Here is a 12,746-nt window from a genome sequence, read left to right on the forward strand (position 1 = left end):
CCTCTCTAAATGTTGCTTCCTCAGGACATCAAAGAGGGGTTTTTTTATGCATTAATTATGTTTAAATCAATTGCCAACTAGTTATGTGAGTCAGTTTTGGGTGAACTGACTTGTTCCTTCCATTTATTTTCCTTGTTTTTTTACCTAGGGATTCCTTTCTATTAAACTTACTTGAGGAAAAGTGAGAGTTCCTGCATAGCTCCTGACATTTTTAGTTCTGATATGCAAAGCTGTATTTTGCCTGTTCAGTTTGCATTCCTCTTCTGACATCTCAACTTCTGTAACTACTTCAGTTGCACAGGGAGAGTAGAATGCATTCACTTTGCAGAATATAAGAATGTTACTTGACTCAATGTTTTTATTTGCACAAATGAAAGAGTTATTTCTGCTGGTTTACTCTTCCATGTTTCTAAAGGAAAAGGATTTTAGTAATCCAGACTAACCTTTCAAATGTATGCAAGGTGAATTCTATTTTTCTAATTTGTTTTACCTGTTGTTAAAGTAATTGCTAAGATATATTGCAATTTAAAATATTTTTTGTTTCACTTGAAATTGTCGGTTAATTTGTTTTTTATTTGGGAGGACATGCAGTAATCACACTGGCAGTGCCTGCATTGAATTTTAACGTATTCTACATGGTTTGGAAACCCTTTCAGCAGTCAGAACTGAAAGATTTTGAGGTTGACTGCTTTTCTCTGTACTGTTTCTTTAGGGAGACATGGAACAGGCACTTGAGAACTATGATATCTGCACTGAAATGCTACAGAATGCCACTACAACACAAGCTAAAGCTGGCAATGAATGTAGCATCGTGATTCGGTTGCCAAATCTACATGTTGATTCTGTTGTTTCTTTAGAAGAGGTAAGAATGAATTTGCAGGTGTATGTACCCCATTCCATCCCTCCCACTCCACTTCTCCCAGTTTCAAATGTCATCTATGGATTAACTCTCATTATAGAAGTTTACTACATCTCAGAGTAAAAGGAGAGGTTTGTAGTTTGGAGAAGATGTCAAGACCATCCTCTCCTTTTCAAAAATTGCAGCTTTGGGAACTGTTGGTCTTATGCAAGTTTAGGATGCATTTATGCAAAACCAAAATACCAAAGCAGCTGCACAGACCGCAGTAGATTACTGAATTACTGGATCAGTGGCTTGTTTTTTGTTCTTAAACATTAATTTCACCTTTGCCTAACTGAGCTCTCTACTTCAGGAGTTTGTTTTTCACGTAACAAGTTGTGTGCCCTTTGAAACGGCATCTCCTGTGATGATGAAGTCTCCCTGATGGATGTTCTTGCAGTGTAGAAATGTTCAATTTTGGACTTTGAAGCAATAAAGTTTAAAATTTTTATAGCACGTTGCTGGATCGTGTTGAGCTTCTCATCCACCAACATCCCCAAGTCTTTCTGCCCAGGACTGATCTCGATCCATTCTCCACCCAGCCTGTATTTGTTGCTTGACATTACCCCAGCTCAGGTGCAGGACCTTGCACTTGGCTTTACTGAACTTGGTGAGGTTCACACAGGTTCTCAAGCCTGTGCAGGTCCCTCTGGATGGCCATCCCTTCCCTCCAACATGTCCACCACACAGGTTGGTGTCATTGGCAAACTTGCTGAGGGGGCCCCGAGTCCCACTGTCCGTGTCACCAGCAAAGACTTTAAATGGTGCTGGTCCCAATTCCAGCCCCTGAGGAACACCACTCATCACTGCTTTCCATTTGGACACTGAGCTGTTCACCACAGTTCTTGGAGTTGTGAATATCCATCCAGTTCCACATCCACCATAAGGTCTATCCATCAGATCCAAGTCTCTGCAGTTTAGAGACAAGGATGTTGCCTGGGTCAGTGTCAAATGCTTTGCACAAGTCCATGTTGATGACATCAATCACTCTTCCCTCATCCACCAGTGCTGTAACCCCACCATACAAGGCCACCAAATTTGTAAGGCATGATTTGCCCATAGTGAAGGTTGTCACAAATCACCTCCTCATTTTCCTTTTACCTTAGTCATACTCTGTATGTTCAGTAAAAATCTGCTGGATGGGTGAAGTGTTACATGGTAGGGGTTTTCTTTCTGGCTTATATGCCTGGATGTAGCTGTAGAGTTCACACAATTTTGCAGCTCAACTGCTGGGAGAAGTGTCAGCAATCAAATATATTTGAAAACAAAGTTGCCTTATATCATGTGTGATGTTTGTAGATTGAAAAGAACCTGAAATCTCTGGAGAGATGCCAGTCTTTGGAAGAGATCCAGCGACTGTATGAGGCAGGGGATTACAATGCAGTGGTGCATCTGCTTCGTCCAACGTTGTGCTTTAATGGTTATGGCAGAGCAAAACATCTGGAGTTCGTAACATCCATACCAGAGAGACCAGCACAGCTGCTGCTCCTACAGGTTTGGTTTGTTTCTTAAAAAATCTCTCTTGGTAAGGGTTTAAGCCTTATTTCTAAAAACAGGGTGAAAGGATTTCTGGAGTTGGGTGTTGATGGTTATTGAGTCCTATTTACAAAGCAAAACATTGAACCAAATCTGTAAGTGCTCTGAATAGCACAGCTTTATCAATATCATTAGCAATGTGCCAAGTTGTGCTGACTGAGAATGTGGCTAAAGATGTAAGATGTTGAGGCCTACATGAAATGAACAGAAGACTTTTAAGTTCAAATAAAATTGAATCGTTTACTGAGACATTTTATGGATGGGTTCATTCTGTTTGCACCTGCTGTGAATTCTTCCTGCTTTTGCTGCTGTTGACTTAGAACCATTCTGAAACTTAGTTATCCAGCCTATGAATGATTTTTATGGTACAATGCCTCTCTCCTGTGTGAATGAGAAACTGTTGATACAGATATCAGTATAATTGCTGTAGAGTTAGTCCATTTGACACTATATAAATCAGTGTATAAATTTGAGCCTCAACTATGGGAACAATTTGAGCATATCAGGTTATGTGGTGGGAAGAAGTTTGCACGAAAGATTGATGCTCTTTTAACTGAGCTAATACCATCTTATGACTCTTCTTTGCAGAGCAGAAAGCAGAAGAATGCTATTATAACACTAGCCTTATAGTTGCTATTTTGTTATTTATGGAGTAATAAAATGGTAGCACAAGATCATAAAGGTCCAAACCCTATTTTTGTAGGAGCTCTATTCAACTGCAGATCACTAGAATTACAGAGCTACAACCATCCCTTTCCTCACTATTTTCTTTCCTTGCACCTCTTATTATAGCAGAAAGATTTTGTGATTTTTTTTTTAAACTTAGATCCTACTTGTATATTTGTCATCCTGGGCACACACACCTCCTATTGTCCTTTTTAATGTTATGTTTAAAGGTGTTCTGTTATGTTTCATTAAAGTAGCCACATTAACTGGATATAGTGTTTTGCTTTGCCCTGCTGTGTGTTCATGTTTAAAATAAACTCTTCATTGTTATAATAGATTTTTTTCATATTTACATTCCCTAGGACTCCCTGCTCAAACTGAAAGATTACAAGCAGTGCTTTGAATGCTCAGACGTTGCCTTGAATGAAGCAATTCAGCAGATGATTAATATGACAGCAGCCTCTGCTAAAGAGGAGTGGGTTGCTACGGTAACACAGCTGCTCTCAGGAATAGACACTTCATTATCATCAGTTAACAGCATTTTGAAAGACTCTTCTGTAACACCAAGCCTTGTTCGATTAACAAACAACCTGATTCAGGTAACCTGTTCACTTGCACTAGGAAAGAAGTATTGTGTGCCAGAGACCTGCAGACATGATACAGCTGCTGTCTGAGTTCCCACCCACTCCCAGTGGCAGTTTGAGCTCCATTTCTGTTGGGGAAGATGAGCATTACCATATTATGTGAGCATTATCATAGGCTTCATTTCAGCATGTTAGAGAAGCACTGAGTGCACCTGTGCTACAATGGCTACCAGCAGGGACCTTCAGACACCAAGCTGCCTAAAACAATCAAAGAATGGTGATAAGATAACCCAAGGAACTGTTTTATTTGCCTATTGGAAATGGTGATAATATGATTGAGTTGCCTGGGTGTAGTTTGTAAGTTGTGGCACTGATCTTGCCTTTTGTAGAAGGTACTTTCCAACCTTAAAACAAGTAAAGGAACATTTTTCAGTCCAGGTAACAAATGGCACCCTCAGTCTCATTAAGAAGCTGGTCTGGGTAATGTCAGAATTCAATGTTTGCAATTCTCAAATGTCATTTACTTCAGTAAAAGCCAAAGATCTTCACTGCTCACAAAATCATATTCTCATTGTGTAAAATTGTATGTGTTATGGAATGTAGTGGAATTCTGGAGAGCAGAGTATTCAGGTGCATCAGTTATAGAACATCTATTGATGATTTTATTTGCTCTTTCACAGCTGTTGTAAGATCTGGGAGGTAATTCTGGAATTCTTTTTTTAAATTCCTCTTCCCTGCTGGATTGTAGATAAGTTTCTTATACAGTACTGAGGCCTGCTAACACTAAGAATTCATGCTGTGTATTTGCTTACTGTGAATTGTTTGTATATGGTATTAACAGAAAAACATCTGGATGGAAAATGAGGATGCAAAGGAATGTCAGGGTAGGGGAGATAATCTGCTACCCTTCCCCTGGCAGCTGATCTTACTTGCAGTGTTTTTATATCTGTTCACTGTGAGAGTTGAGATTCAACTTTAGATTATTTCCTTAAAGTACTTTGCAGCTTTGGAAAGGATTCATACCTGACCTTTGTTTTGCATCTCTTTGTTTTATAATGTCTCTTTCTGTATTAGATCATAGACTGCAGCATGGCAGTCCAGGAGGAACCTAAAGAGCCATATGTCTCCTCGGTGCTTCCCTGGATTATCCTGCACAGGATCATCCAGCATGAGGAAGATTCTTTTCGATCCCTTTGCTGCCAACAGCAGCAGCAGAACCAGGGAGAGGAAGGTGGGTTTTTTATTCACTTCTACATATTGGAGCTGAGCATCTTTCCCTATAAATTTGGAATATAAATAATAAATATTTGATTGTCTTCTTACTTCGTTGGCTAAAAAGGGAGTAGAGAGCTGTGCAAGCATCACTTTCTTACCATGAGGAAACTTGTTTTTGCCAATCGAAGCATTGACTCAATTTTAATTCAGTTCTGTGCTACTTTAACACTTACCAACTTCTTTCTTCCAGTGAGTCCCGATAACCCAATGTTGCCTTCTTCACTTATGCTGCTGAACACAGCTCATGAGTATTTGGGAAGAAGATCCTGGTGTTGCAATTCAGATGGTGCTCTGCTTAAGTTCTATGTAAGTGCTGGCATCATAGAATAATTGAGATTGGAAGGGATTCCTGAAAGTCATCTGGCCAACCCACATCTCAAAGCACCCAGCAAAAGTTTTGTTAGGTTGTTTCTTGCCTTGTCTTCATGTTAAAAATACACTTTTGAATCCACTTTCCCTGTTCTCCCAGACAAACACAGGAGAGTTTGGTCAGTTTAATCTGAATAGCAAAGGCTTGTTATTCCAGACCTTTTCCCATTGGTCTGCTCCTGTCATACTTTCCACTGTTCTCTGGACTGACCTCACTGAGGAGAAATAATCGTTTTCTTCTGATTTTACTCATCTGTTTTACTTCTTGCACTAGTATTTTATTTAGTGCTTGGATTTGAAAGGGAAGCAGGAATGACCAAGCGATCTGATAGTACTGTACATCATTCACAAGCTGACAAAAACTGTAGTGTCACATCTTTGAAATTGCTGCTAAAATAATGCAGTGGGATTCCATATTCATCTTGTCTCAGTGATTCCAAATAAGTTGCTCACTTCACAGAACTGAGATTCGTCAAGCGTTATGTGAAGTTTGCACATTTTCAGTGTAATTAAATACTATTTATCATGTAAAAAGAGCATATTTAACTGTCAGCCAGGAAAATTCAGTTTTGAATTTTTCAGTTAAACTTGGTTATTTTTTCTTTCAAATCACAGGAGTAAAGATCTGCAGCCCATTGTCTGTCCTCAGTTACACAATGGAATGGTACTGGTTGCTCACACATCCTGTTGTGTTGCCTGGACTGGGTCCTGAAGCTGCAATGCTTTTAGTTGTTCTGCAGTTGATAAATTTGCATTGTTTGATCCTACCTACCTTGATTTTATACCACAGACTGAAAAAAATAGCAATTCTGTTGTTTTCACATTATTTGCTAAATGTAACTTAAAATATACATACGGAGTTCATCTCTTGAACAGAAATAATGGGAGTTACTTGAGCCCTTCGCTTCCCTGTGTGTGAAGGTTGTTCTTTGCTCAGTTCTTTGTTGTTCAGAAGGGTGTGTTAGATCTAATATTCTCCAGCAATGGGTGTCTGGGCAGTAAAGCTATAGCATTATGAGATGAAAGGACCTAACCATTCATTGTTAACCTTTGTAAGATTATTCAGTGAGGTCTCATTGTTACACCAGAAAGAAAATTTCCTATGGCTGAAGGAGGGTGTTTCTGTGTGCGTTGCTGTTCTCTCACTTCATCCTTAGCACAGAAACCCGAGTGCAGTCAGTGTTTCCCTGAGGGGAGCACTGGCAGTCTGGGATAGCCTGGCTGCTGGCAAAGCCCCCATAATGGGGTGCCGTGGCATTCCTTGGGCTGTGCTCCATGGGGACATTTCAGTGGCACTTTACAGATTCAGCTTGACTTTGTTGAGGCTTATTACCTTCAGCCAGGAGAAAATCGTGATTAGTTCTGCATAGAGCTACTCAAGAATCTCCTAATTTCCCTTCTCAGCACTCCCTGGAGCCCATTAGGCACAGCTCAGTGCCAGAGCCCATCTCCCTCTGCATTTGAGCAGCAGCGTGTCTAGGACAGTAATTGAGGCAGCTGGGAAGGGTGGCCGGGAGAGCCTGAGGGGTTCTGCAGAAGCTGCTCACCCTGGTGAGGCTGCAATGAGCAAACAGGGTTGGAATTGAGGCTCATTCAGGGTAGAACTATTAGATTATCTGTGTCCAGCTCTCCTCAACCTCCCTGGTATGAGGAGTGTAATGCTGCTACACCTGAGCTGCCTCAGCAGCAACCTAGAGGGCTTTGTGAGCTCAGGCTTTGTGCTCCATGAAAATGGGGGGCCTGTTCCCACTGCTGAGCTTGCCCTCAGATGCTGATGAATCTGTGTCTGTACAGTGTGCCTGTATCCACAGCCAGGGGATCAGAGAGTGTGCTCTGTGAACTGAGTGAGGTGCAGGTAACTGAGAGCTACCAACATATTTACAGCTACATCTGGGCAAGTGTCATTAGGTACTTTAAACAAAATGTTATATTTTCACTCACAGAATTGCCCACTTCTTATACTGAAATATAACATAATATTATTTAACACAAGAATTTAGTTTTCAGAGACAAGAGGGTTTTGGAAGGATAAGGAAAGACAAAATGGGATGAATTACTTGAAGAGAAAGGCAGCTTCAGGATTGTTGTGTTTTATAGATCAGTATTAAATGATCACCTTCTGTAGGTGAACTGTCTGCTCGAGGTCATTCTGTCACTTGTTGACGAGGGTGATGTGCAAGAGAAAATGTTAATATGTAGTTAAATCCTTTAGCAGTAGTTTGAATAGTCTGAATTATTAGAAACAATTCTGTGTTTCTGCCAAGAACTTAAAAGCTGAATAAGAACACAGGGGATTGTTCTGAACTCTGTTCAAATGAGACTTCTGTTACTGCTGTTAGATGTGATTTTGTTGCAGCTGTAGGAGTATCTTGCCTTTGTTAACAGCATCCTCTGATCTCACATTTTCCTTCAGCTTACTTAGCTGCACTTTTTAAAAATTTCAAATGTTCACAAAGCCATACAGGGAGAGTGGTGACAATAAGATGTCTGCTGTGACTCAAAGTTGAAAGCTGTGACTCAAAATGTCATTGAAATGCTTTCTAAGAACTGTCTTTATTCTCATTTTTCAGGGATTTGGCTCTTAATAAGTGGTACCTTGATCTTAGCACAGATCTTTTAATCAGAAGAGAAGCAGCATCTTGTAGTTAAACCCAGCACTTGCAAACAAGCTTCTTACATGTAGAATGCCAGGCTTTTGTCTTGTGATGCTGTGCAGTGTTTGTATTGGCAGGAAAGCCCATCACAATGAGAGGCTTTTTGTTGCAAGTAGTGTCCATAATTAAGTTTGCAATCCTGGATGTGGAAAAATGATAAATGGTGCTAAATAAACAGATTAAGTACTGTGATAGTAATCTGATGAACTTCTTTATGAGTTGCAGATAAGTGCATGTTTTGCATTTTCTACTTATGAGTGCAAAATTTCAGCTGGGGAAGGTCCTAAAAATGATCAGTGTGTTGAGGAATGAATGTGACTGGTTTGGACAAGTCAGATCTTAGTAAAAGAAAGAAACGAAAGTCAGTGTATTTTATCAAAGGAAAAATATTAAAGGAAATTACTTATCAGTTAACAGGACTCTCCTGGCAGTAATAGAGCTTCCCCAAACTTTAGAGGCAAATCATAATGGAGAACTTGGTCATTTCTGTACTCTTCATTCTCCCAGATCACTGTTACAGTAAAAGCATTTTTCTTCTACCACCTCAAATGAGTTTTCTTTAGGCATGAGTGGTGCACTCTAATACTGGGGACACAGGCACTGGTGGATGTGTGAGAGATTAATAATGTAATTTCTGCCTACACATGTCTTCTTCTAATTTAATTTTCACAGTGGAATACATTAGAGTTGAATCTTAGACCTTAGTGGTTAAGTGTGTGTTTTGTTTTGGTTTTGAACTAAAGATCCAAAATCCCACTAACACAGATTATTTTTGGTGAACATGTTTTTATTGACTTTGAAATATCTTCCTGGGATGTGTTCCTTTTTGGTTTGCTCTTTAAGGAAGTTTAGTGAAGATTTTCAAACAATTACCTTTTGTCTTTTGCATTCAGTTGAGATTTTTAATGAATATCTTAGAGTATTAGCATCTTCCAAAATATGCTGCTGGTGGGTACTTTTTCTTGCAATGTTGAAGGTAAGGATAGCAACTTGCTGCAGTGTTCAGTCATTTAGGATCAGTCCAGCTGCTTTCCTTGGTGTGTAGCCATCTGTGTAATACTATTCATACTGTGCAAATTCTGTCATCCTTTTAGCCAGATTTTCATTAACTCTCCCTTATTTTTTGCAAAGTCTTCTCCATCCCACTTTTTCCATGCAGAGGAAATTGGTGTTTGTGAATTAGGGCAGAAATTCTTCTGTGCCTTGTCCTTATTCACAGTGTTGATGAACTGAAGTGTTTGTATGCACAGAAGCAACTTGGTGTGTAGGGGAAGGCTTTGAATGATCTTAAGTCTGAAACATGAAGCTGATGTCTAATCTCATTAATTAAAGATAAGAGCTTGTGAATTAACATAGGAACAAAAATAAAAGCACTTTAATGCAGCTGCAGTGCCATTGAAATGACTTGTGTGGAACTAGTTTACAGAAATGTGGGTGTAATACTTGGTTGTAACTGGGGGGAAATACATGTAGTTCCTTAATGTTGTTTTCATCATCTGCCTGCTGAGTAACCTCCTGTGATCTTCAGCTTGCACTTGACCTTCTCCTTGGTGTTTGGCTTGTAGGTTCAGGTACTACAAAAAGAACTTGCAGCATCCACTTCTGAAGATACTCATCCATACAAAGAAGAGCTGGAAACAGCCTTGGAACAGTGTTTTTATTGTTTGTATGGGTTCCCTAGTAAAAAAAGCAAAGCAAGGTATCTAGAGGAACATTCAGTGCAGCAGGTAAGTTGTGTGTCACTTAATGTCAGTGAAGTATTCTGAAAGCTACACAATTGCTTGGTTTTAATGCATCTTAATATATTTTGGAGAAAGATTACTTTTATTTCCTTGTAAAATTTGTGTATTTTACATGCTGTAGAACGTAAACTAAATATGGAACGTAAACTTCCATATTTTTTAAAATTATAAAATATCTGACTTGTATTTAAATTAGATGCCTGTGTAGTTTTATTCACATTGACTGCCATCTTGAAAATATTGAGAAATTGATTTTCTTAAGCTATCACTTTCCTGTTTTCAGCTGAGAAGAAGTTCGAGGTTGAGGAAAATTAGAGAGGAAAAGTCAGCTTGAGAGAAGAAAACTTTAGCAGCCAGTCTTGCAGTTTATGAAAGTGAAAAATGTCACTGTTAAAAATTTGCAAGTAAATTATATTATCACTTATTTTGACATCTCTGATGGTAAATATCTGGTAGCTGTTTATGAGAAATGTGAAATTCAGTTGAATTTGGGTGAAGAGCAACTACAGAGTGCCCTGGGAAGGGAATTGTAGTATTAAGGAAGGGAGAGAAAAAAGCAGATCAATGACACAATATCCTGCCTTGAAACACCACTGATTTTGTGCAAAAACCTCAGATGATTTTTGCACTTACCAAATGCAAATGAGCATGGAATTATCAATCAAAACCATTTTCATACAAGCAAAACAGTTGTCTAGCTCTGTTGGATACTGTTATTGCTCATTGAATATTTGGGAATTGTGTTTCTTAAATGTACTTGTTAGAACACTAAGATTATGAGAAAAAGGGTATAACAAAGAGAAAGGGAAGTATAAGGACATTACTCTCTGCGACTTCCCTGTTTTCAATACAGAGCAAAATTTACTGTAGGGGGTAAAGTGAACAATAAAAGGAGAAAAATCTAGTGTAGCAGAAGAGAACTGTAAATTCTGGGGGAGTTGGGTCTTTACTGCTTTCAAGAAAGAAAAGTGAAGAGAAAATGAGGAATAAATTCTGGAAGTAACTCTGTAGAGGGTTTGAAGATTTTTGAGTCTCAAAATTTTCTCTGATTTCAATTTCATTTATTATTCTTGTTTGACTCTGAAATTGATGGTACAGAGTTCTTCTTTTCTGTATCTTACTCATCATCTCAGTGTCACTCAGGATGTTTGCAATTGATTCCTGCTTATAAACAACTTTTCTGAGCAGCTCTTCTAAGCAAGTAGAATGACTTTATTTTTTGGTGGCATACACAAAGTTACAGCCCAGTGTCTTAGTCTGTTAAATCAGTGATCAGTGTGCTGTATTTGTGAGCAGCAGAAGTTAATAGGACCTTTAGCTCTGTTCCTGGGAGGTTGGATTTGGTTCCTGCTAGAGTAAGATGGATATTCTTAGAAACTAGAAAGGCCATAGAAGCTCATCATTAGTAGACCTGAATTTTGGAATGTGAAATAATCTCTTTGCTCTCTCATCTACCTCCCTCTTCAGGTTGATCTGACGTGGGAAGATGCTTTGTTCATGTTTGAATATTTTAAGCCTAAAACTCTTCCAGAATTTGATAGTTACAAAACCAGTACTGTGTCTGCTGATTTGGCCAACCTTTTGAAGAAAACTGCTACAATTGTTCCTCGAACAGACAAGCCTATGCTAAGCCTGGAGACTGTATCTGCCTATATTGAAGGAACATGCAGCAAGGTATAATTAACTGTTTTTAAAATATTAAATTGAAAGGAGTAAAAGTTATTTTTATGTTGACTTTGAGACTATTAGTGGAATGATTTTTTCCATGCTGTTGGATTTCCTCAGGTTATTGTATTTAAATAAGAATGGTACCACCAAAGCTTTCATTGAATGGCAAGGTGTAATATTGTATAATATGGAGTCAGTATGGGATATTCATTAGTGTTTGTAAGTGCTCTGTATACCTGTGAAATGCATTCACTCTCTTCATGTTCAATACCTTCTAATTCTCTGATGGAAAGGCTGTTTCCAGCACAAGAAGAAGCAAGTGTGCAGCTCATTAAATATGAAGCTTTTATTTCATATGAACCTTTGCTTTTCTTGTTTTCAGGCACCGTCTCTCCCGGAGGGTGCAGATTATTCTCCACCAGTGGTCACTGAGCTGTATTATCTTCTGGCAGACTATCATTTCAAGAATAAAGAGCAGTCTAAGGCCATTAAGTTTTACATGCACGACATTTGTATTTGTCCAGACAGGTCAGTATTGTTGAATCCTGCTGCACATCATTCCTTCTTCTCACTTTCACTACTGAAAAGCAGACAACTGTTTTCAGGAGTGAAAAAAATTCCAACCAACCCAAACCCCCTCCTGCAATCCATTGTCATAGATTGATTATATAGTTAAGGACATCTCTAAAACAACCCAACAAACAAAACAAACCCCAAAATCTAATGTTAAGTGTTTGATTGTTTTGAAATTAAAACCAGAAAACGGGAGGGGAGGGAAAGCTGAATTAAACCAAAGAGTAACTGTGTAGAATAAACTGTTTGCACCTTTTGTTGTTGGCTTTGGCATGTTCATACATGACAGGGAGTGAAAATATGTCACAGTTTAGTAGCGTAGCTGTGGCACAAATAACATTCTTCACTGGGTTAACTGTCTGGGCTGACCTCTTTCAAAAGTGTTGATTTTGCTGCTAGAGAACTAAGAGAATACAAGTCAAGTATTTAAGTGACATTTAAGCAAAACCACCTTGTTTCTTGATAATTTACAACTCTCTGAAATACTACCAAGATTAAGCTCTCTCGTCTTAAAAATAAAGCGTGTTTTGAATAACGGTCTTCTAAAATTAAATTAGATAATCTTTAAATATACTGATTAAATATAGAGTTTGCATGTTAGGTATTATGTATTGCTTTAATTCTCCTTGAAGTTGATAGACGAGGGTCAGTGACAAAACCCCTAATTTGATAGATTTGAGATAAGAAAATTGTTTCTAAATCTAGTCACACAGCAGAGACAAAAGGGAAGATGAAGGCACAGAGCAATTTTAGGTGTGAAATCTTCAGAGGAAATAACTGT

At 38.6% G+C, this 12,746-nt stretch overlaps 1 protein-coding gene across 2 annotated transcripts in view; it reads left to right on the forward strand.

Moving 5' to 3' along the window:
- The window catches only part of CABIN1 (calcineurin binding protein 1), a 110,534-nt gene that overhangs the window by 12,887 nt on the left and 84,901 nt on the right, over nt 1-12,746 (forward strand). For both annotated transcript variants that reach the window (XM_071571890.1, XM_071571891.1), the window contains exons 15-22: nt 713-862; nt 2,198-2,392; nt 3,463-3,699; nt 4,759-4,915; nt 5,150-5,265; nt 9,548-9,709; nt 11,192-11,398; nt 11,775-11,920. In XM_071571890.1, coding sequence (XP_071427991.1) covers nt 713-862; nt 2,198-2,392; nt 3,463-3,699; nt 4,759-4,915; nt 5,150-5,265; nt 9,548-9,709; nt 11,192-11,398; nt 11,775-11,920 — 1,370 coding nt within the window. The remainder of the gene's footprint in view (nt 1-712; nt 863-2,197; nt 2,393-3,462; nt 3,700-4,758; nt 4,916-5,149; nt 5,266-9,547; nt 9,710-11,191; nt 11,399-11,774; nt 11,921-12,746) is intronic.

The sequence above is a fragment of the Pithys albifrons genome, chromosome 17 (genome assembly GCF_047495875.1).
Source record: "Pithys albifrons albifrons isolate INPA30051 chromosome 17, PitAlb_v1, whole genome shotgun sequence".
Lineage (NCBI taxonomy): Eukaryota > Metazoa > Chordata > Aves > Passeriformes > Thamnophilidae > Pithys > Pithys albifrons.